Source organism: Andrographis paniculata, unplaced genomic scaffold (genome assembly GCF_009805555.1).
Source record: "Andrographis paniculata isolate CXL003 unplaced genomic scaffold, ASM980555v1 Contig62END, whole genome shotgun sequence".
Lineage (NCBI taxonomy): Eukaryota > Viridiplantae > Streptophyta > Magnoliopsida > Lamiales > Acanthaceae > Andrographis > Andrographis paniculata.
In genome coordinates, this window is record NW_026137598.1 from 4,610,491 (window position 1) to 4,631,912 (window position 21,422).

At 35.5% G+C, this 21,422-nt stretch overlaps 4 protein-coding genes across 8 annotated transcripts; 2 read left to right on the forward strand and 2 right to left on the reverse strand.

Annotated features, from left to right (window-relative positions):
• Window positions 1-28: 28 nt before the first annotated feature.
• Window positions 29-2,550, reverse strand: LOC127261215 (actin-2-like). The gene is made up of 5 exons (XM_051289459.1): window positions 2,373-2,550; window positions 1,808-1,877; window positions 1,508-1,616; window positions 539-1,437; window positions 29-416 (listed from the first exon to the last, which is right to left on the reverse strand). The coding sequence occupies exons 2-5, from the start codon at window positions 1,865-1,867 to the stop codon at window positions 351-353; spliced, it is 1,134 nt and encodes a 377-aa protein (XP_051145416.1). The 5' UTR covers window positions 1,868-1,877; window positions 2,373-2,550; the 3' UTR covers window positions 29-350.
• Window positions 2,551-7,165: 4,615 nt separating this feature from the next.
• On the forward strand, window positions 7,166-10,774 carry LOC127260988 (uncharacterized). Its single transcript, XM_051289097.1, has 2 exons — window positions 7,166-9,536; window positions 10,405-10,774. The coding sequence occupies exon 1, from the start codon at window positions 7,444-7,446 to the stop codon at window positions 9,529-9,531; it is 2,088 nt and encodes a 695-aa protein (XP_051145054.1). The 5' UTR covers window positions 7,166-7,443; the 3' UTR covers window positions 9,532-9,536; window positions 10,405-10,774.
• Window positions 10,775-12,650: 1,876 nt separating this feature from the next.
• Window positions 12,651-17,878, forward strand: LOC127261144 (mitochondrial RNA-splicing protein MRS3). 4 transcript variants are annotated; one of them, XM_051289362.1, is made up of 9 exons: window positions 12,681-12,897; window positions 13,334-13,560; window positions 13,674-13,749; window positions 14,558-14,653; window positions 14,985-15,501; window positions 15,583-15,718; window positions 15,889-16,173; window positions 16,484-17,384; window positions 17,477-17,878. In XM_051289362.1, the coding sequence occupies exons 2-7, from the start codon at window positions 13,444-13,446 to the stop codon at window positions 16,081-16,083; spliced, it is 1,137 nt and encodes a 378-aa protein (XP_051145319.1). In that variant the 5' UTR covers window positions 12,681-12,897; window positions 13,334-13,443; the 3' UTR covers window positions 16,084-16,173; window positions 16,484-17,384; window positions 17,477-17,878. The 4 variants fall into 4 exon arrangements, with proteins under 4 accessions (XP_051145320.1, XP_051145321.1, XP_051145319.1 ...); XM_051289361.1 differs by having other exon boundaries at window positions 12,706-12,897; window positions 16,479-17,384; XM_051289363.1 differs by lacking the exon at window positions 14,558-14,653 and having other exon boundaries at window positions 12,651-12,897; window positions 16,479-17,384.
• Window positions 16,200-21,349, reverse strand: LOC127261143 (aminotransferase ALD1, chloroplastic). 2 transcript variants are annotated; one of them, XM_051289359.1, is made up of 11 exons: window positions 21,250-21,349; window positions 18,834-18,951; window positions 18,713-18,738; window positions 18,553-18,626; window positions 18,266-18,382; window positions 18,010-18,072; window positions 17,700-17,804; window positions 17,561-17,611; window positions 17,158-17,478; window positions 16,858-17,064; window positions 16,200-16,765 (listed from the first exon to the last, which is right to left on the reverse strand). In XM_051289359.1, exons 2-11 carry the CDS (start codon window positions 18,893-18,895, stop codon window positions 16,475-16,477), a joined length of 1,317 nt encoding a protein of 438 aa, XP_051145316.1. In that variant the 5' UTR covers window positions 18,896-18,951; window positions 21,250-21,349; the 3' UTR covers window positions 16,200-16,474. The 2 variants fall into 2 exon arrangements, with proteins under 2 accessions (XP_051145316.1, XP_051145317.1); XM_051289360.1 differs by lacking the exon at window positions 18,834-18,951 and having other exon boundaries at window positions 21,250-21,317.
• Between the last annotated feature and the right edge of the window lie 73 nt (window positions 21,350-21,422).

Below are 21,422 nucleotides of genomic sequence, written 5' to 3' on the forward strand. Positions count from 1 at the left end.
AATTTTTAAAGATAAAAAAATAAATTCATCCAAATAAATGCACTCAGCCTCCATAGCCGTTTTTATGCAAAAAGAAGGGCAGTGACACAAAAACATATAATTAAATAGAGAACACAAACACACACAAAAAAAATATATATATATATATATATATATAATGATATACATATATATTTTAAAAATAAAAAATAAAAACTCTTTCTTGAATGCTTTGCTTTTGTGGTCTCTCCAGCTGCAACGAAGCCCGGAGATATAGAGATACACTCGCGATCAGACTCATGATCATAAAATTATGACTTTTAACTTTCGATATTTTCAGATTTTGCCTATTACACGTTATTGGACTTGTGTTAGAAACATTTCCTATGCACAATGGCAGGCCCGGATTCTTCATATTCTCCTTTGGTTATCCACATCTGCACCATACATAAAAAAAAAAATATATATATATATATATATATAAAATTTTTAGGTGAGATGATCATTTGTACTCTGCACTTTTAAAATTATACGTACGATATATCGTCTGTATGCATACCTGTTGGAAGGTACTAAGAGAGGCCAAAATCGATCCCCCGATCCAAACGCTGTACTTCCGTTCTGGCGGCGCCACGACCTTAATTTTCATGCTGCTCGGAGCCAGAGCCGCGATCTCCTTCCCCATCCGATCGGCAATGCCAGGGAACATCGTCGATCCGCCGCTCAACACAACATTGCCATACAGATCCTTCCTGATATCAACATCACTCTTCATTATGGAACTGTATGCACATTCATGTATCCCTCCAGACTCCATGCCTATTAGCTCCGGCCGGAACAGAACCTCGGCGCACCGGAACCTTTCTGACCCGACCGTAATGACCTGACCGTCGGGCAGCTCGTAGTTCTTCTCCAAAACAGAGCAGCTCACCGCAGTCTCCATCTCCTGCTCGTAGTCGACTGCAACGTAACCGAGCTTCTCCTTTATATCGCGCACGATTTCGCGCTCGGCTGCGGTTGTGAAATTGTGGCCACTCTCCCTTAAAATGGTGGAGAGATGCTCTGTCAGATCGCGGCCGGCTAAATCCAACCGTCGGATTGCGTGAGGGAGCGCGTAGCCCTCGTAGATTGGCACGGTGTGGGTGACACCGTCGCCGGAATCCAAAACGATCCCCGTCGTGCGGCCACTGGCGTAGAGCGACAGCACGGCCTGGATGTTTACGTACATGGCAGGGACGTTGAAGTTTTCGAACATGATCTGCATCATCTTCTCGCGGTTGGCCTTCGGGTTAAGGGGCGCTTCGGTTAGCAACACGGGGTGATCTTCGGGGGCGACGCGGAGCTCGTTGTAGAGTGTGTGGTGCCAAATCTTCTCCATGTCATCCCAATTTGTGACAATCCCATGTTGGATTGGATATTTGATCACTAGCATGCCTCTCTTCGATTGAGCTTCGTCGCCTGTTGAGATCCTCTTATGATGATCAATATAATGCAATTTTTTGGTTTTCGTAATTTATTTTAACATTACCGATGTAGGCGTCCTTTTGGCCCATCCCGACCATCACGCCGGTGTATTTTGGTACCCCGACTACACTGGGGAAGACTGCCCTTGGAGCATCATCCCCTGCAAATCCTGCCTGTAATTGCAATCGAATTTTGGAATACAGAGTTTGAAGAAGATCAGAGGAATAAAGTGGATAATCAAATGAATAGTGTACTGAAAAGTTATAATTCGTTTCTATGGAGTTCTTAAACATTCTAAAATCGAGATTGATTTTTGTGGTTAGTTTATGGAAGAGCAGACTGTAATGGCTGCTTACTGACTGACCTTAACCATTCCAGTTCCATTGTCGCAGACGATGGGTAGTATGTCATCCATATCAGCCATGATTTACAACCTACAATCAGGATGACAACAGAACACACATATACGAAAACATCAGATGAACAAAGGAAATTAGTCTCCTGTGATTTCAAAGCGTTAGCATTGGTCAGTGGTTTTACAATATGATCTTCATTTCTTCAAAGGAATAATTAGGCGAATACAAACCAAATCAATTTAAACACAAGAAGTGTATTGAATCGGAAACAAGCAAAACGCGAAACTCATTCAAAATCAATGTGAATTTTGGAAAACATTATTGTCAACAGAAGCATCGATCCTTACAGAGCAGGAATATTATAAGCTTATAACTGCTCGTGAAAAAGTGCACAATAAACACGATACAAATTATATACCGCAAACGGAGAAATCTATCATCGCAATTTTTACCAAATTGAAGGAATCAACTCACAGACACCGCCCAAATAAGTCAATTAACAACGTCTAAGCTGGAATCGATCTGTAAAAATAGAAAACGCCATGAAAACTTAAAGAGCTCATGGAAACATACCTATTCGTCGCCTCGATCTATCTCGGGAGCTGTAAATAACTAATAACAGTAGAAAGCAGAAACAGGGAGTTTCACGTCTGCATTATATATATATATATATGTATATATATATTGAGAGAGAGAGAGAGATTGGGGAGCTGCCATTGGTGAATAGGCGAGAAAACGGAAAGCAGAAGTAAATCCATAGAAAATGCACGCTGCCTATTTTGATTAATTAAATACTAAAAAGCATTTGGCGTGAAGTGAAGTGACAAGTACAAGAAAGGGGGCCGGCCAAAATTAAAAGCTTAAACTTTCAGCGAAGGCGCGGCGGTCGTAGTCAGCTCAGCGGCGGCCCCTACCACTACCAGAAGATAGTTCAACAATGCACCGGCCATGCTATTAGTCCGCCGTCCGCCGCCGGCCTTGCATTCTTCATCCGCCCGCAACCTGACGTGGAAACACCAATCTTGTGCTTTCAGTAGAAAGCTATTTTTTTTTTTTTAATTACATCAAAGTTCGCAATCGCTATCCGAAAATGATAATTAAAACTAATAATATTATGTAAACTAACAAGTCAAACCATATGTGACAGATGATAAAGGATAAAAAATTTAAACTTATAACCTCACGTGATCTGAAGGCGGCATTATAAGTCCACCTCACACTACTAAGTAGTTAGTGAACTAGAAAGCGACTTTTAGTCACATAGTTTGCTGTATAAATGCATGTGTAGAAAGGATTTTCTTACTATATAAAATAAATAAATTATTTTTTATTCAATATTTATTCACAACAAATGCTAATAACTTTATTATATATTTTTTATTATTTTAATTACTAATTAGATTTTAAAAAACACTCACAACTATTTTTTTAATTTTTTTTATTTTTCTAATAAAATAATAATTTTTACATTCACTTACTAAATCCAAATAAATTAAATATGACAGGGGAAAGGGGTAACGCTTTATATATTCACGCAAAATATTAATATTCAATAACTATTTTACTTAAAAATTAAAATATAAATACAAAATACACTGAGTCTAATTTATACAAGTATAACATGCACAATTAGTGTCTAATTATCTATACTTCATATTGTTATCATTAGAAAATTATCTTTTGGTCTTCTCCATAAGTAACTTCGTCTCCAAGTCACGAACTCTATTTATGTCGTTTAACTCCAAAAATATAATTGTTACACTATTTTTGTTTAAATTCACAAGTTTATTTTGTATTCCAAAAAGAATATTATTCAATTATTTTATTTTCTATATTGTTTTAAATTACTTTTTATATCTACAATTAATAATATCTTTTAAATTTTTTAAAAAATAATTAATTAATTAATATACAATATTTTAAAAAATTAATTAAAATAAATAACACATCTTCAAAATAGCGTTGGTATACTGGTATTGCACTATAGCATTTCCACCAAATATGGGGTGGATTGGAGCAATTCAGCTCCATTTTGTGCACCAAACTCCATATATCGAGTTCGGTTAGAGTTGCCCTAATAAGATTTAGGCTTTGACAGATGCTCCTAAATTTTGGGTCTAGAAGAAATGCTAATCTCATAAACTTGAAATCCAAATTCAAGATTTCTCAAGTTTAGGCCAAATGTTCATGTGTGTTTTTTTCTTTTATATAAAAAAAAATAATTTGAAAGGATCAGTGGGTGTGTTTATTTTATGAAATAGATTGAAATGGTATTTTATTTTATGAAATACATAAAATTATATAAATAATATAAAATTAATAAATATGTGTGTAATATATATATTTTTTACATCGAAACATACTTTTCATTGCTTTAAATGTCTTTGGTATATTGTCCATCCCGCGGAAATATCTTGTTTGCCTAGGGCCTTTGGATTCTTTCCTACTTTTTGGGTGTGAATTATTGATTACAAATCTCTAGGGTTTGTTTGTCCAGTGTTTCCATTTAAAATTATTTTTTTGATGTAAGTTATATAGATTTGTGTCGACTATATAAAAAATATTAATATTTTATATTAAATTTTAACTTTTGTGAAATGATAAAAAAAATATATTAAAAATCGTTTGAAGAAAAAACTTGAAATAACAAAGCCCATAGCTTTTCTACCTTTATTCAATTAAGAGCATCTGTAATGGCTTAACTATAGAAAGCTTCTAGGTTGAAAAGAAAATTTTTTCGGAAAAATTGTCATACAATGATTCTTTTTCAGACAGAAAAAAATTAAAATACTTAGGAATTGCCCTATACATGCAAAACCATGTACAAGTCTGTGACACTCTACTTTCTCTTTTTTTTTTTTTTTTTATCTCTCTCTATTTATTTATTTTTCTTTTCTCTCTCATGTTTTATCTGTCACATTATTTGGACACATCAGATTTTGAATACTTTCAATGAAAGAACTATTATGATTGCTCTAAGCAGCCTAAATAGAAAATCCAATGGCAATTGGTCTAGATGCTCTTGGTGCCCGATGAACTCTATGAGATAAAGGTATCTCCCTCAATATTGTTCACTTTTAATTTTCTTCTCTTTTATGATTCGTTTGACTTTGATTACTATAAAAGACAATCATATGAAGTAAACATTCTCCGACAATGCTAAGGCCATCTCCAACCGGCCATTTTATTTGACGCCATGGATGATGAAATGGAGTTTGTGCCCTCTAATCGGTTGTCTTTTTTTTTTTACACCATTTATAATGTTTGCTTTAGTATGACACTATTTTTTGTGTTGCATGATAGCAATGTCATTTCATAGCATTGTTCTTTTTTCAAAAAAAATTTAAAAATTACATATTAGTTCCTATTTTAATCATAGATAGACTAATTTGCAATTTTATTTTTTAATTATGTATATTTGTAGTTTTTATTATTTGTTAGTGATTAAAATTTATAATATTTAAATTTATTATAATTTATATAATATTTTAAATAATTAGAATATTTGTAGTAAATTTGAAGTAATTCTTATGCCGAAAATTTATGTATTATGATCACGTATTTGTGACATAATAATATTTTGTATTTGTAAATGAATAAAGATATATAAATTATCTTGTAAACATATATAAAATAAATATTTAAAATAAAATTTAATTGATCAATATAAACAAAATACTTATTAAAAATAATATATTACATAAAATGCAACAACAATATATTATAAAGAAATGCAATAATATTCATTTAATTAAAAGAAATATATTACAACACAACGAACAGTGAATGGAAAATAATAATTACAAATAGAACACATAATACTTTGTACGAAATAAATCACCATACTTCCATCAATGCAACCGAAAAATTGCGAGAACAAACCATCGAATTTGATTGATAATATGTTTCTCTTTTTCTTACAATCTCTTCAGTTGATTATAATATAGTATGCGAAAATATGTCTTGAACAACATTAAGATTTATTGTCAAAAGTCTACGTCACGTTTAAGCATTTCATATTCTAACTTTTGTTTTTAGTCTCATTATACTTGTTAATTTGTTTATATGATTTTTTCAAAGTTCCGATAACTTTTGAGGTGTTGCTTACCATGGTTTTATTTATTTTAATTCATGTTGGATGTGTATTTTCTCGTAGAATTTCAATATCAGCATTCGTAAAATGAACAAGGATCCTCCGGTGTTACTCTCATCATATAAATGAATAGAAAATGAAGACACCGCTGGATAATCACTAGTTGGATGCTTCGACGATGACAAGACATGTGTTGTATTATATTTTTGAGAAATTTTTATAGGGGCAGACACTCGTTGTGATCTTTTAATTTTTCAAATTTTTTTAATTGATACTCACATTTAAAACTCTATTTTATTTTTTATTTTTTGTGAATATTTGTCTAGTATTTTGCAATTGGAAAATTTTTTTACAGTTAAGTGTTACAAATTTGTGAAAATTTTAGAACAATAAAAAGTAAAGAGATACTTAATATCTTAAATTTCGACACGCCACTGCGATGCAAATTCTTGATTTTTTTTTTCACGCATAACAAAAATTGTCTGACATTTTTTTTTTTTTATAATTTATCCATTTGAGTCTGTATTGATCGAAACTATGTACAACTTATTTTTCTTCCTTTTGTGTATTGTAGGTTTGGACACCTCGTTTCCAAAATACTACGGATGATTGATGATGTAATTGCATCTTGAAAAATCAAATAAGCAGATCTTCAAAGTGGAAAAATTCAGCATAAGTTTAGAATATATTTTTTTCAGCATAAGTTTAGAATATATTTTTTTTACTTAAATTTAAACAAATATAGTGTATAGAATATGAAACAAAACTCTTTATTTATAGTCTAACATGATCAATCAACCACATATTACCTAACACGATGGATTCATTGATAGTTGTTTGATCTACCTAACACGACTGATCAAATGAGAGTTATTGGATCCACTTAATATCATGGATTTATTATGTATTTATAAAATAATAATTTATTTTAATTCGCGTGAAAAAATTAAATAAAAAATTTACTAATTGATGAAAAAAATATTATTTATGAATATCAAATCGAATATCAAAATTTTATATTTATATTTGATTCATACTCAAATTCGAATTATAAAATTTTTAATAGAAATATGATACTTTTGAATTCGAATCAAATAAAATTATTTGTTTTATTTACAACTAATTGTGGGTTAAAAAAAACAAAAAAACAAAAAGATAAAATGACAATTAAACAGCCCCTTGATTTTCTGAATTCGTTGGGTTGAATTTCTTACAAAGTGAAGTGACGTGAGGTTGACATCATCAGTTCAATTTCAACACCAGTTCGCAGAAAATTATCCAAGAAATTCCCGAGAACTACAAAGCCCCAAAACTACCGGCGCCGCCAACACCGTAATAAGTAAAGCAAGTAGGAAACGCCGTATTCTGATCTGTACGCTGGAACTGTTGAAGTTGAATCGGTTCGATGTTTACCACCAACCTCTTCGCAGTTCCCAAGTCGTGAAGAACAAACAGGTTCGTATAACCTCGACCGATCCTCTTCTGCTCAACCATTCTATAGTTATTGCTGCATAGGAATCGGTTCTTTGGAAAGCTTCCAAAGATCCAACCATGGTATCACCGTCTTCCCTTTCCCCCTCCAAGAAGCTTCTCTTCACCGACCCAAATCCCAAATCGAAGCCAAACTCCGCTGCTCTGCCACCGACTAGGGTTCAGGGTCAGCCCAATTTGTCCGACTGCCATGGCTGTGGCTACCAGATTAACCACGCCAACCCTAAGGATCGACTCCAGCTACTGGACAGCATCTGGCGTATCGTTCTTCTTTGCCGGGAATGTCGGAAGGCGATTCGATTCGGACACAAATGCCCCTACTGCTTCCGGGAAACGGTGAACTCAGGTAATCTTTTTCACTGCGACAATTGTGCGCGCAAAATCCACGACGATTGTGTTAGGGATTGTGGGAATTGCACGCCTTGGCGTGGTATGGGTGCGCAGCTGGAGGAGCCTAGGGTTTGTGTCGATTGCTGGGTACCTGAATTGCTCAAGAAATCTTTTAGGGTTTTTGCGAGTGACGATAAGATGAAAGGTAAGCTTAAGGCTAAGAAATTGTTAGGGAAGATAAAGAAACCGAAGGTGCAGAAGGTGTGGAATAGAAGGCCCAGGAATGTTGTACCTTTGGGCAACGTTGTCTTGGCTTTGCCGGCTAAGAACTATCAGGACAGAGCTGCTTCCTATGGCGGCAGTCGTGCTCGAAATTTGAACTGTGCTGCAGTTGATGTGAATGCTCGAAAATCTAACAATGTTGTAAAAACTGGAAAATTAGAAAGCTGTGCAGAGGGTTTGAGGGCTGAGAGTTTACATGATGCCAAAGATGGTGTAAGGGCCGAAAATACAGAAAATTCTGCAAAGGGTGTAAGGGTCGAAAATATAGAAACTTCTGCAAAGGGTGTAAGGGTCGAACATACAGAAACTTCTGCAAAGGGTGTAAGGGTCGAAAATATAGAAACTTCTTCAGGAGGTGTAAGGGCTGAAAATTTTAAAATCTCGGCAGAGGATGCAGGGGCTGAAACTATAGATAATGCTAAAAATGATGTAAGGACTAAAAATGTAGAAAGCTCTCGAGAGGGATTGACAGCTGATACCGGAAATAAAGTTGAGGGTGATGCAGAGTTGGAGATTCTGTTGCAAAGAGCAATGAATATTACAAAGAGTGTAGTAGATGTTTCGAATTATGGTGGTTGGAATGGTTTGACGTACAAAAGACATGGCTTGGGAAGAGTTCATGTCGGAGGTCAAAGGGTTGAGGCAGGTGGTAACTTTGCAAATAGCAAAAGAATGGCTCAGCCTAGGGAAAGTGGTCCAATTAGGGATGCAAATGGATTAAATTCAGTATTGTTTCTGTATAATCGGGATGAGAAGAGGAAGCTATGGCAGAAATTTGATGAGGATACTGTGGTAAAAAATTCCGAGTCCAGCAAGTCACCAGAAATGAAGCTAAGTTCACATTCAGACGATTCCAAATCACTGAAGAGCACTGCTGATGTATCAGAGTCTTTGTTGGATAGTATTGCCGATCAAAATAACACATGTAGAAATAGTAATAGATCTGACCAAGAGTTTGAAGGGTACAAATCGACTCGATTCAAGAAGAAGGCCTTCCAGGTGGATGGCCTGGCAAATGTTACTGGAGAATGCATCTCTTGTGACAACATTATGGTTATCCTTAAGTGCGACAATTCCCAACCAGGTGATGAACAGCTTGACACTGGTCTTCTAGCACAGAGTGACGCTCGGGAGCTTTTGCAGAGTAAGAGTTGTGATGAAAAAGTGGATCATTGTCGGGCAGAGATTGATACACATACAAATACTGAAAATCAGGCATCCAGGCTTGCAGAAGGTAGCTCTGAGGCTGGGCGTTCTGGTGAGTGTGGGGAAGAATCGAACTTACAGGCAAGTAACCGGGACACAGAACCCTACTTTTTTAAGTATACTAAGAGGATGAAACGCACCACAGATTCCTACTCTTTTAAGTATTCTAAAAGGTCAAAAGGCTCGACTCCTGAAGCTAATCTACAACCTACTACTTCTGTGAATGGGAATGAAGACTCGGCTCCTGGATTAACTACAAATTCCAAAGCTGAATCCTGGAATGAGTCTGATGTTTCACTTGATTCCTCTATGAACAATGTGCCTGAGTGAAAAAGGTAGAGCTAAAGTGTAAATAATTTCTCCTGTCTCTTTAGTTGATGTTATGCAGTGTCTTGCATGTCTTTGTTGTAAGATGTATCGGCTCATTTTTGTTGGTGATTGCAATCAATTTGGATATAGGAATTTTATCTAAAATTGGTCTTGTGGGTCTTGAAATAGATCGAGACTGTCTTTGGGTCTTTGCTGGTTTTTATTCTTGCAAACCACTTGTTTAATTGAATTCCATGTGATATTATCGAAGAAATTTTCTGTTAAACTTGGAACAAATTGGAAGGGATTTATTTCTTGGCTGCTATTCACAAAGAGAATGTGAAACAAGGCATTGAATTGAACTTTTTATAGCATTATCCTTTTCATGTTGCTAGCTGTTAGATGTTGGTTTGTTGATGAAAACTTAATATGAACTGTATTTCTCCAATTATCCATGGCTGGTTAGGTGTTCCATCAAGTCTCTAGTCAAGATTTTGTTTCTATTAAAATGTAGTTTGATTTCAAGTATCAATTCTTGATTCCCAATATGACCTGACCTAATTGCTGCATTTTAGGTTGGAATGTTGGATCTTGAGAATGATTATACTCCTTTTAACTAGTTTGAAGTAGAATTCTTGTGGCCGTAAAGAAGGGTTTCAGATTTGATACCTGTGAACATGCCTTCTTAAATTATATCCGTTTACTCTGTGAATAACTCCAAGGATTGCCGTCATACCCGTCATGCTGCTCGACAATGTCAGATTCATTTCAGTTGAACTGTTGTTCATCATAGTTGGTTGCATTTCATACCTGTTTTTGGCGAAATCGTTGATATGTGCCAAGTGTAAGGACACTATTCTGATATGTTTTTCTTGTCTCATCCCGATCTTGCAGATGATGTCTTGTCAAACTTTGCTGGAGGGAACTGTTAGGGATGCGACAGAAGATATGTGCCTAGAGAAAAATGAGGCGGCGCCGTGTGCTTCTTGTTTGTTGTATGACTTAGCCAGCCCTGTTAGATTCTTGGCTGACATATCATTTGATCATCTCATGTATGACATTAATAACAGTAAGAGTATAGCATAGCAAAGGCTACATATTAATCTTTGGTTTGAATTGATTTTGAGTCGAAAGTAGGTTTGATCTGTAGATCAAAATTGTTGCGTTGTTGAATTGTAAAGCTGCTCTGTGATGAACAGCCAGTTGAGTATTGCTGAACCACACATTGCTTGTTGCTGAATTTGATATAATAGGTTTTTTTTTTTTTTTTTTTTTTTTTTTTTTTTTTTTTATGTAGAGTAAACCTTTGCTTAATTTTGACCATGCTTAGCATTTTAACAAAAAATTCAAAAGAAAACTATTGAGTAATTTAAAAATGATAAAAATTAAATTTGTAAAAATAATTACTATAGCAAATAATTTTTACATCTTCTTAATTTATAGTTTTCAACATTTTACTTGTTTAGATATATGCATACCGAATCGAAAATTTTCAAAATACTTAATTTCAGTATATCAAAAATTTTAAATAATATATACAGGTTATACAGAAATTTGTTATAAAAAATTCAAAAAATACCTTCTCTATTCAACTAAAGGGTTCCAGACTTCCAGCAAGTAGCGCAATTTAGAGATAGCAAGGAGGAAAGAGAAGAAGAAGGGTAAAAATAAGTGAAAGAACTCGAAGAAAGAAGAAGGAAGGATGAAGAAGAAATAGAACCGAAGTAGGCGAAGAAGTTGAAGAAATAAAAATGAATGATGGAGAAAAAGAAGAATCTAAAAGGGCCAAAAAATTGAAGAAACTAAAAGGAATGATGAAGAAGAAATAGAACCAAAGTAGGCGAAGAAATTGAAGAAATAAGAAGAAATGGAGAAGAACAAGAATTGAAATAGGCCAAAAAATTGAGGAAAGAAGAAGAGAAAAGAATTAGGGGTTTTTTCTGTGGCGGTTTGTATTTGTTGTAAGTGAAGAAGTCGAAGAAAGAAGAAGGAAGGATGAAGAAGAAATAGAACCGAAGGAAGCGAAGAAGTTGAAGAAATAAGAATGAATGATGGAGAAGAAGAAGAATCGAAAGAGGCCAAAAAATTGAAGAAAGAAAAAGGAATGATGAAGAAGAAATAGAACCGAAGGAGGCGAAGAAATTGAAGAAATAAGAAGGAATGACGGAGAAGAACAAGAATTGAAAGAGGCCAAAAAAATTGAGGAAAGAAGAAGAGAAAAGAATTAGGGTTTTTTTTTTCTGTAGCGGTTTGTATTTGTTGTAGGCGAAGAAGTCGAAGAAAGAAGAAGGAAGGATGAAGAAGAAGTGAAAGAGGCGAAAAAGTTAAGAAAAAAGAAGGAATGATGGAAAAGAAGAACTGAAAGAGGCAAAAAAATTGAGGAAAAAAGAAGAGAGAAGAAATAGAGTTTTTATCTGTGGCGGTTTGTATTTGTGGAGTATGTTAAATTTTTTTTTTTAAAAAAACAAACAAATTAAATATTTAATTAATAATTAAAATATTATCAGTAAGATATTTTTTTATTTTTGTTTCTTCTACATATTATTTTTTTTGAAAAAAATTATATATATATTTATTTTATTTTATAATTATTTGTATTATATCAACTAAGTATAATTTAAATTAAATATAATTATATAATAAAAATTTATAAAATTAAAAATATTAATATTAATATTATTTTTATTTTTATTTTATAAAAAATTAATAATATATAATACTAATATATATTTTTGCCCTAATCAATTTTCAATTCATTACACCTCCACAACATCAGCCAACTGTGTTTATTTTGGTTAAGTTTGAAAAAGTTTTATTTAATTAAAATAATACGTGATGAAATATTTTTTTAAAAAATATAAAATTCAAATAATAAAATTTTGAAATATTTAATTGAAAAAGCAAATCTTCTATCTCCTTTTTCTTTCCAAATTCTCTCATTTGTTTATACTATTCTTCATTTTCCTCTTCTTCACTCGCCTCCCGACTCCCACACTACTCTCCATCGCCGTCCCCATTCATCACCAGGTTAATATTTTTTTTTCAAAAAAAAAAAAAATACAAAACGGTCGATTTGAACAGGAGGTTTACGGTTCGGTTCGGAGACAAGAGAAATCGAATCCGAACTAGGGAAAAACCGGTCGGTTTCGGTCGATGACGGTTCGATTTGAACCGGAACCGTGGTTCGAAATCGATTGAGCAAGTCTACCCCTAAACTAAACCCCTAAACCCCCAGGACCAGACCCAAAGCAATTCCAATTTCCAGCTTCAATGGTTACTGAATCTGAATCTCCTCCTCCTTCCTCACGATTATTACCATTAGTTATTTGAGCTTTCGGCGGAGGGCTGTCGTAGCCGCCTCCAACCAATCCTTGTCAAGGAGAAAAGGTAAGTTAAACCTTGTACTATCCTATTACGCAGCTTTGGTTAATTGATTTTACCTTTATATGCGAATTAATTTTGATTGTTGTCTGGTAGTTTGCTTCGTTCGGTTATTTTGTTGTCCAATGGAGTGAGAGTCCTAGTGTCTCCATTATTTTCACAAGACTGATTCATGAATTAGAGAGTCAAGTCTTTTGCCATCGAGAATCAAACTGTTTTTTTGATTAATCGATAAGTTCAATTGGTTCTGAGATAATAACACATCCTTAATTATGAATTTCAATTTAGAATGGATTTCTATCTTCATTTTTATGTTGATTTGTGTAGTTTCATCCTTAATTATCAATTTCAATTCTGCGGGATTTTCATCTCCATTTTTATGTTTATTCGTGTAATTTCATCCTTAATTTAGCATGGATTTCTATCTTCATTTGATTTGTAGTGGAGATTTCACTTTTCGTGTATGGGAAAATATCGAAGCATAGAAGCTGGATCTTTTAAAGATATTGAGGAGAACAGGCTTCTTTCACTAATTTGAAGTGTCTTACAAGGATGGATGAATTGGCCAAGTATAAGACAGTTGCAGTCCATGTGGCTGCTGCTGGAGCATCTGCTGCACTAGGCACTGCTTCCACGTACCCGCTTGATACTCTCAAGACCTTGATACAGGTTCAAAATATGAGAATGATGTCGAACGGGTTTGCCTGCGCAATTATCCCTGCTTTGCGTGCGTGCATGTTTTTTGAATCGATTCTCAGTCTTACACAGGCACATCAATACAGGTTGGCTCCAGCTCTGGGAAAACATTGGCGGTGCCTGATGTACTTTACAGAGTCGGACTTTTGTCAGGATTTCAAGGTACGTTTATGTAACCCAAATTTGAGTATTCAACGACGTTTTTGGTTACTACATGAGGCAGTTATGAGAAAACCAGATGGAAAATGCAGCCCTCTTAATAAACATCAGCTAAACCGAGTCGAGTCAAATAGAAAATGTTATCACATTTAAAGCTCCGGAGTTTGTATGTCCTTATCTCTAGATTTTGTGGGCCTATATGCTCATTTTTAATTCCCGAAATGACTTATAACTTATTAGTGACTTCTTCCACATCAATAATTATGTTTAGTCAATAATAGATCAATGTGGTTATGCATAAAATGTTAACATTGTTGCTTCGTTCTAGAGCTAGTAACATTCTATAGTAAAATAACAATTTTCTATATAAGATTTCCATCAAACACCTATTTTTCATTAGAAAATATCATGTCAAAAATCTATATTTCATTCAAAACATCTTATCTAACACATTTTCCATATAAAACATCATATCTAACATCTACTTTCAATTTAAACTTTTACTATTTTCAAAACACCATCATGCCCCCAAAACACAAACACACCCTTGGTTTCAGCTGTTTGTTAGGATAGTTGAGTCCACAAGAAATTTGTAGTCTTGGATGAAATAATTATGTTAATGTAAAACAAACAACAATCATTATATGGGTTGCACGGTTCTTATTTTCACTGCCTTTTGCAATACTGGCTACTTCTATTCTTATCATAGCATTTTGCTTTTGCTGTTTGGGTATTCATATTTGTAGATCATTTATTGGTCATTTACAGTAGAAACTAGAATCAACTGATTGATGTCCTATTTGCATTTTAGGTTTGTTTCGTGGCATTGAGTGGTCTATTTTAGGAAGAACATTAGGTCTGGGAGCCCGCTTTGGAGTTTATGAAATATTGACAGCATTCTACAAAGGTGATCATTATTGTTCAATTTTTAGGTATTTTTATGAATACTTTTTCTGGACAAATGTGCTGCTTGTACTTGTAAATTGTCATACTTGAAAATTGGTTCATGGTACTGATGTTTTCTGTCCAAAAACTAAAACTGATAGATGCAATTTGTAGAACACATGTTCGATGAACGACGAATTCATGCTGATTTATACCTTTTCAGATGAACATATTTTTATATCTGGATTATAGAATGTATGTAACCTTGTCGGGGCAGGGACTATCCATCGTTCGTGTTCTGTTCTTTTACCTGTATATGACACATGGTTCTTACACTCCTGCTTACTCATCAGATGGCCGTGAAGATGATTATGTGTCTGTATCGGAGGCTCTAATGGCAGGATTTGCTGCTGGGATGACGGAGTCTTTTGTGTCCTCTCCATTTGAACTGCTCAAACTTCGTGCTCAAGTGTCTGCCGTTTCTCATGCCACACCCCCTCCACGCCGTGCTGAGAAGAGTGTTGCCCGTCCTTTAATATCAAGGTTGCTACCCAGATCTTCCATGGACATGACTGCAATGAGCAACTCTCTTGGCATTTTGTCCACATTGACCACTAAACATGCAAATATTTCTGATGCTTTGAAAGAGTATCCATGGCTGATGACGGGCTCAGGGAGACCACCAGCTGTCAGTACTGTTCAAACGCCATCAGAAGTCATTTCTTTGGAAGGATGGACTGCTCTGTGGAGAGGTCTCAGACCAGGAATTGTTAGAGATTCCATTTTTGGTGGTGTATTTTTCTCAAGTTGGCAATTTTTGCACCAAGTTATGCTTTACTGGAAAGCTGCAGGAATGGACCCTATACCCAGGTTTGAACCCGTCATTAACTGACTATCCATACACACCATGGTTCTGTTTTCCCTTGTTTTCTTACTGCAGAATTTGTTTAGGTACGACAAGGATATCGGTCCCTTGTCCCCAATATCTGTCAGTCTTGCTGCCGGTGTTTCAGGTTCATTTGCTGCAGCTGTCTCTCATGGTTTTGACACTGCAAGAAGCCGGTCACAATGTACTGTTCTTCCCAAGGCATGGTTTCTCAGAAATTCTACATTATCGATTGATAAAGATAAACTTCATGGATTTATTTTTAGGAATCAATTAAGACGGCTAACCAGCCTGAAGCCTAGAGATTTAGTCTATTATTATCATTTTCCTCTCATTTGTGAGCCTAATTATACTTGATCTGTTTTCTTTAGTATTTATCAATGGAAAGGAGGCTTCTTAAGTGGAAGAGACCTGGGAAGAGGTTCGAGAGGCTAACAGGGATCCACCCCTCCGACAAAAATTTACTGTTGAATGGCATAGGGTTGCGGATGGCTCGTTGTGGACTTGCGTCGTCCATCATTGTAGGAAGCTACCTTTTTGCTGTCGGTCACTTGCTTCCTGATTGAATCTCCCAAGATTTTGGATCGGCACTTGGTGGCCGCACCGAAGAATTTTTGCATTGTATCAGAAATTTGGAATGCATCAAAAATAATAAGGTAAGTACAACAAAAACTCAGCTCTTCAGGATAACATATTTTCTTACATTTCAAATCCAAGATTTAATCACATTTATTTATTACTCCCTTATTCTTATAGTAGATTCAAATATTTTTGCTGAAAAGTCCCAACTTAGTGTTGGCCTAAAACTACATAATCTCATCCCCATTGTTTATTCCTTAATTGCTACATTATTACATGCAAAAGATAGATCCTATAGTTTATTTCTACTTCCTGCCTATAGTTGGGGCATTGTTATCCATGGGAATCCAGGAATCCATGAATTCTTCTTTGTCTGTATCAGAGAAGGCCTGTCAGCCTCTTTGTAGCTTCCAGAATGTTTTCCCGGCGGCCGAAAGCAGTTACCCTGATGAACTCCTTCCCAGCCGGGCCAAATCCACTCCCCGGGACGGTAATTATGTGTGTTTTCTCAAGAATTTCATTGAACACATCCCATGAATTGGAACCTGGAAAGTGTACCCAGAGATATGGCGCATTTACGCCACCATAGGCCTTCAATCCGAGCAGTTTAAAAGTTTCGAGCAGTATTTTTGCGTTCTCCTGGTAGTAATTGACGAGAGACAGCACGCCCTGGTAAAATTGCAGCCAAGAGTAATCAGCACCGTACTGAAGTTGAAAAACTTCCTGAAGATAAACAAAGAAGTTTGAGGTTTGAAGCTCACCTTGAAGCCCTCGCCCGTCAAGCTAGCAAGCCCACCAGCCTGGGCTATTCTGGAGGCACCATTAAAGCAGGTACATGCAATACGATTGAAGTCGTGAATAACAGGAAACCCGTTCGAATACAACAGCTCCTTGGGGATGACAGTCCAACCAAGACGAACCCCGGTGAATCCAACAAACTTGGAAAATGATGAGACTTCTATAGCAACCTTTGACAGACATAGGAGCAAAGGAAATTGCGATCCATCGAGAGCTTGAGGTAAGTCATTTCAAGGGAATATAGCTATATATATATGTATTACCTTTTTGGCGCCGGGAATTTCATATATGGATCGAGGACTACCATCGGTGATATAGCCTGCATAGGCAGAGTCATATACGATGATAGAGCCATTTCTCTGTGCAAATCGAATAAGCTCGTGTAACTGCTCCCTGGAGGCAGCGTGCCCAGTGGGATTGTTGGGAGAGCACAGGAAAATAATGTCGGTTCTTGCGACTTTTGAGAAGTCTGGGAAGAAATTATTCTGAGGTTCGCATTTCATGTATTCTATATTTTGGTACCTCCCGGAATCCTTTTCGACATCCCCGGTCTGTCCAATTATGACGCTTGAATCTATGTAGGCCTGTCTCAAAGCAAGTGTGGTTGGAGACCATAAAGATACTTGGCTGTAGTGAAACTCGAAATCCGTGAATATTAAAGAGTACCGGAAAAATTGGATCTTGAGTTGCTATGGACATGTTCGATCCAAAGAGCAGCTGCAATGAAACATTAAAAGCTACCTGAGATTGATCGAAAGATCGATGGGGAAAAGTTATACGGGTCGAAGACCTCTTATATCTATACCTGCAGGCGAGAGATATCGCATTGCGCGCCATCAGATACAAACACTTCTGTGTCCTGTATGCCCATGTCTTTGTAAAATGTTTCTGCTATTGCTTTTCTTAGCTCCTGCAACACTAGCAAGAGTTATCACTGGGAAGAAGTGACCTTATTGGACTAATAATAAGACAGCTTTTGTTTTTAGTGATGAGAAAAAGTGCGGATTTTGAAGTTATGAGCTCTAGATTAATTCATCTTTCTCACCATTAGATCATTTCTTACCAACACAATAACTAGATATAAAAGAAATAGTTCTTGGCCAAGGACTCCTTACCGTGCTCCCTTGCTCAGCTCCATAACCCCGATAGCCTTTAAGCGTCGAAAGTCCATACGCATACTGGAACACAGGATGTGATCAATGAACGTCCGATGAAGATTATGTTAAGAACATTACCTTTTCTGAAGTTTCTTTATCTATCAGAATGTGTGTAAAGTAATTGTGTATTTACATCGACATAAACTGGCCAAGTTACGATTCAGAAAAGTTGAACAAAATAAGAGTAGATTTCAGAGTGTAGAGCGAAATTTACATCAGCCATGCTCGAAGCCACGACATCTGGTAGGGGCTGTGTAGTGTCACCGATGCCAAGACTTATAACCTTTGCATTGGGATACTTTTTCATATGCTGGATTTCGCGTTCGGATATCTGCAATATAACAAGATACCGGCTTCAAGATAGGTAACCAAGAAAAGTTATGGCTGATCTTCATCAAGAACATGATTAAAGTTGAATTCTTTATCACAAACCACAAAAGAAGACTGAATTGTCTTCAGCAAGAAACATGAGAATGAGGATTTCATCAAAAAACAACCAACCTCAGGGAACAAATAGTTATTCTGCAGCCTTTCCATGGATGGATTGCGAGCAACTTTTGTTCGATAACTGACAGCTGCATGAGTTACATATCAACTGATCAACAATATTGCACATCGAAAACTTAGACCATATATCTTTCGACAATAGGCAATCACTTACCATTTTCATTGTCCCGCGATGCAATACTGCATCAAAACGGGAAAACAAGATGTATTATTATTTAAGCCCATTAGTAGGTATGATAGAATGCAGAAACACAATCTTTAATCTATTATGTTACCTAGCTCTAGGCTGCAAAACAGTTTTGCAAGGCATGAAACTGAATGACAAAGCCTTGTACATTATTGCTGCTAACTTGTGTCAATATCAATCCTCTCCAACAAAATTTGCAAAGTGGACTATAGAGAATACCGAGGAGGACATTTATACACATGCAAACAATGAAAGGTAGCTTGTGTCACTCTCAGATTACCAACTCATCATGTCATTTCTTGGTCCTCTAGATGCATAAACATTTGAAATTAATAAGGTGTGTTTTATTAATTTATTGTTATTGATATCCTTGTAATTTACATAACAGAGACTAGAGCAAGCATTCCTTATCATACATTATAATTTAATATTATCTCCAGTGAATTTAGTCTAAGTTATGCCTTTCACACTTTCACAATTTTCAACTCATGTTTTCTTCATTAGTTGGTCTCAATAAAGAGAAGATCAAAGACCACCTACCCTTAGTAACATTTGACTAAATACCTCAACCATTTTTTGAAAAATAAAAGAAAAATGAAATGCAACATAATTACAACCTCAGTTCAGACTAATTGTTCAAACCATTTCCTATTCTCTAACCAAAAATCAGACAAAAAGTCCATTTTAGCTTTACACGGCCAAATTTAGCTCACAATAATTGCCAAAAGCATTTCCTATTACCCAGCCTAAACTTAATTTGGAAACAATCAAATTTTACCTTTCCATGAAATTAGATTAAACTAAAAGTATTTAAATAAAACTCCAAATCGAATATGAATGAACCTAGTGGGTCACATCATGTATGGATTAATTAATGTACAAGGGAAGCTGCTACCCTCCTAGCACACCTAACAACGTTACAGAAAACTCTAATTTTTTCTTCTACAATGCCTTTTTCTCAGCCTCAGAAATCATAAATTTATACTACACAACACATATCCATGGACAAAATGCATATTCCATCTTTGAAAAGTCCAAAGCATTTTGTCTGTGTCTTCTATTTCCATACAGATCGATAAGCAAATCTAAATTAAAAGATGATGCTGACTCTTGCAGTGTTCAAAAGATGAGCAGACAACGGAAACTGCCGAATTTTGTTTTTCCACAATTACTTGTAGTTATCAAAATTCATGAGAGACCTACAAAACTCTTGCCATTTTTTCCATGCAATTACTGAAAACAAGAATGCTACCTACCAATCCGAAAGGAGTAAATGTTTTGATTTTTTCCATTCCTTAGTATAAAGATAATCTTGTCCAAGTTCCATCAAACTTCATAGAAAACTCACAAGGTCCGGATTTGCCACTACTGCTTGAGTAATTACATTAGCAATGGCCCTGATGGAAAATTAAATAGGATCTCATATGAATATGATATGCTCTGGTTGATAGATTTAGTAGATACAATGTACACAATTATATGATGTGTCCTGTGGAAAATTCAAAACAAATTGGAAAAAATAAAGGCACCTGATGTGATATACATTCACTGAACTGTTTCCCTAATCTGCATCTATGCCACTCACATATATAAGATGGAAACTCTAATTCATCAAGTATCAACCAAACCAAAAAGACAATCGTGAAGTAATAACAAAAGACTGAGTTTTATGTGTAATTCTCTTCCAACAGCAATGATTCCACTCCTCTTGACATATATCGGGAGATAGCTTGATCATTATCCACAAGATCATAGGCACAAATTGCTAAACCTCATCAAAATGTATGTGTAATTTAATCTCCTATTTCGCAGTCCCTACATTTGCAACAACCATGACCTTACCACTTTATCTATATATGCTCAGTTAGTTAACTGAATGGTTATTTTAGCAACAATCAATGATCCTTAAGGGAGACTAAAAATGTCCCTTACAGCAGAGTTTCTGATCCAAACTTTAATGGAAACTTCAAAACCAAAAAAGGCTATAGAAAAACAAGAGATTACAAAACATAGTCAGCAAAGCATATGCCTAAAGTAGCCCTGGCAAATTCAAGAAAAAGCATCACATCTAAAATCAAGACTGTGTAGTCGTCCCCTTGGACCAAAATCCCAAAAATATTATAAAATAATTTCATCCATCAATTTCTGCAGACTTTTCCTCCCCATTCATTGCTAAACTCCATCCTAACAATTATTTCACAAAAATAAATCCAACCTGCATTTTCTTAAACAAATAAAATCACAACCGCTCAAAAATGATATTTCAACAGGAAGCTTCTTCATATTTGACCTCACGTTTAAATTCATATACAAAGACCATCATCCATCTTTTCGTAGCTCAAAAACAGAAATAAGTAAAAGACATTCACAATTCATACCACCAACTCGCATGCACGCCACAGAGTCAGATGAAATTTGAGACGAAACTCATTCAAGCGCGAAGAATAACCTAAAATTAAATATTTGTTTGAATCGAAGACTATTGATGAATTCGGTAATTTTACCCCATGCCTTTGGCTTTGACTGAGACGTTAATGCACTCGCTCTCGATTCACCGCAATCTGATGAAAGTTTTCCACGAAGTAAACCACTGCACCAATCGACGTGGGGAAGTCCGCAAACTGTAGTGAAAATTGGCAGGTGAGATGATCCAAATTTCCAATGCAAAAAAGCATCG

What these genes read in the sequence shown, in the direction of transcription:
- LOC127261143 (XM_051289359.1), bottom strand. Translation starts at nt 18,895, where the DNA reads ATGTACAAGGCTTTGTCATTCAGTTTCATGCCTTGCAAAACTGTTTTG. An exon ending in ATCGCGGGACAATGAAAATG is followed by an intron (nt 18,627 to 18,712) that starts GTAAGTGATTGC and finishes TAACTCATGCAG; the next exon opens with CTGTCAGTTATCGAACAAAA. An exon ending in TGGCTTCGAGCATGGCTGAT is followed by an intron (nt 18,073 to 18,265) that starts GTAAATTTCGCT and finishes CCTGTGTTCCAG; the next exon opens with TATGCGTATGGACTTTCGAC.
- LOC127260988 (XM_051289097.1), top strand. Translation starts at nt 7,444, where the DNA reads ATGGTATCACCGTCTTCCCTTTCCCCCTCCAAGAAGCTTCTCTTCACC.
- LOC127261215 (XM_051289459.1), bottom strand. Translation starts at nt 1,867, where the DNA reads ATGGCTGATATGGATGACATACTACCCATCGTCTGCGACAATGGAACT. An exon ending in ATGGAACTGGAATGGTTAAG is followed by an intron (nt 1,617 to 1,807) that starts GTCAGTCAGTAA and finishes TTGCAATTACAG; the next exon opens with GCAGGATTTGCAGGGGATGA. An exon ending in CTCTTAGTACCTTCCAACAG is followed by an intron (nt 417 to 538) that starts GTATGCATACAG and finishes TGTATGGTGCAG; the next exon opens with ATGTGGATAACCAAAGGAGA.
- LOC127261144 (XM_051289362.1), top strand. Translation starts at nt 13,444, where the DNA reads ATGGATGAATTGGCCAAGTATAAGACAGTTGCAGTCCATGTGGCTGCT. An exon ending in ACTTTTGTCAGGATTTCAAG is followed by an intron (nt 13,750 to 14,557) that starts GTACGTTTATGT and finishes TTTGCATTTTAG; the next exon opens with GTTTGTTTCGTGGCATTGAG. An exon ending in AATGTACTGTTCTTCCCAAG is followed by an intron (nt 15,719 to 15,888) that starts GCATGGTTTCTC and finishes TGTTTTCTTTAG; the next exon opens with TATTTATCAATGGAAAGGAG.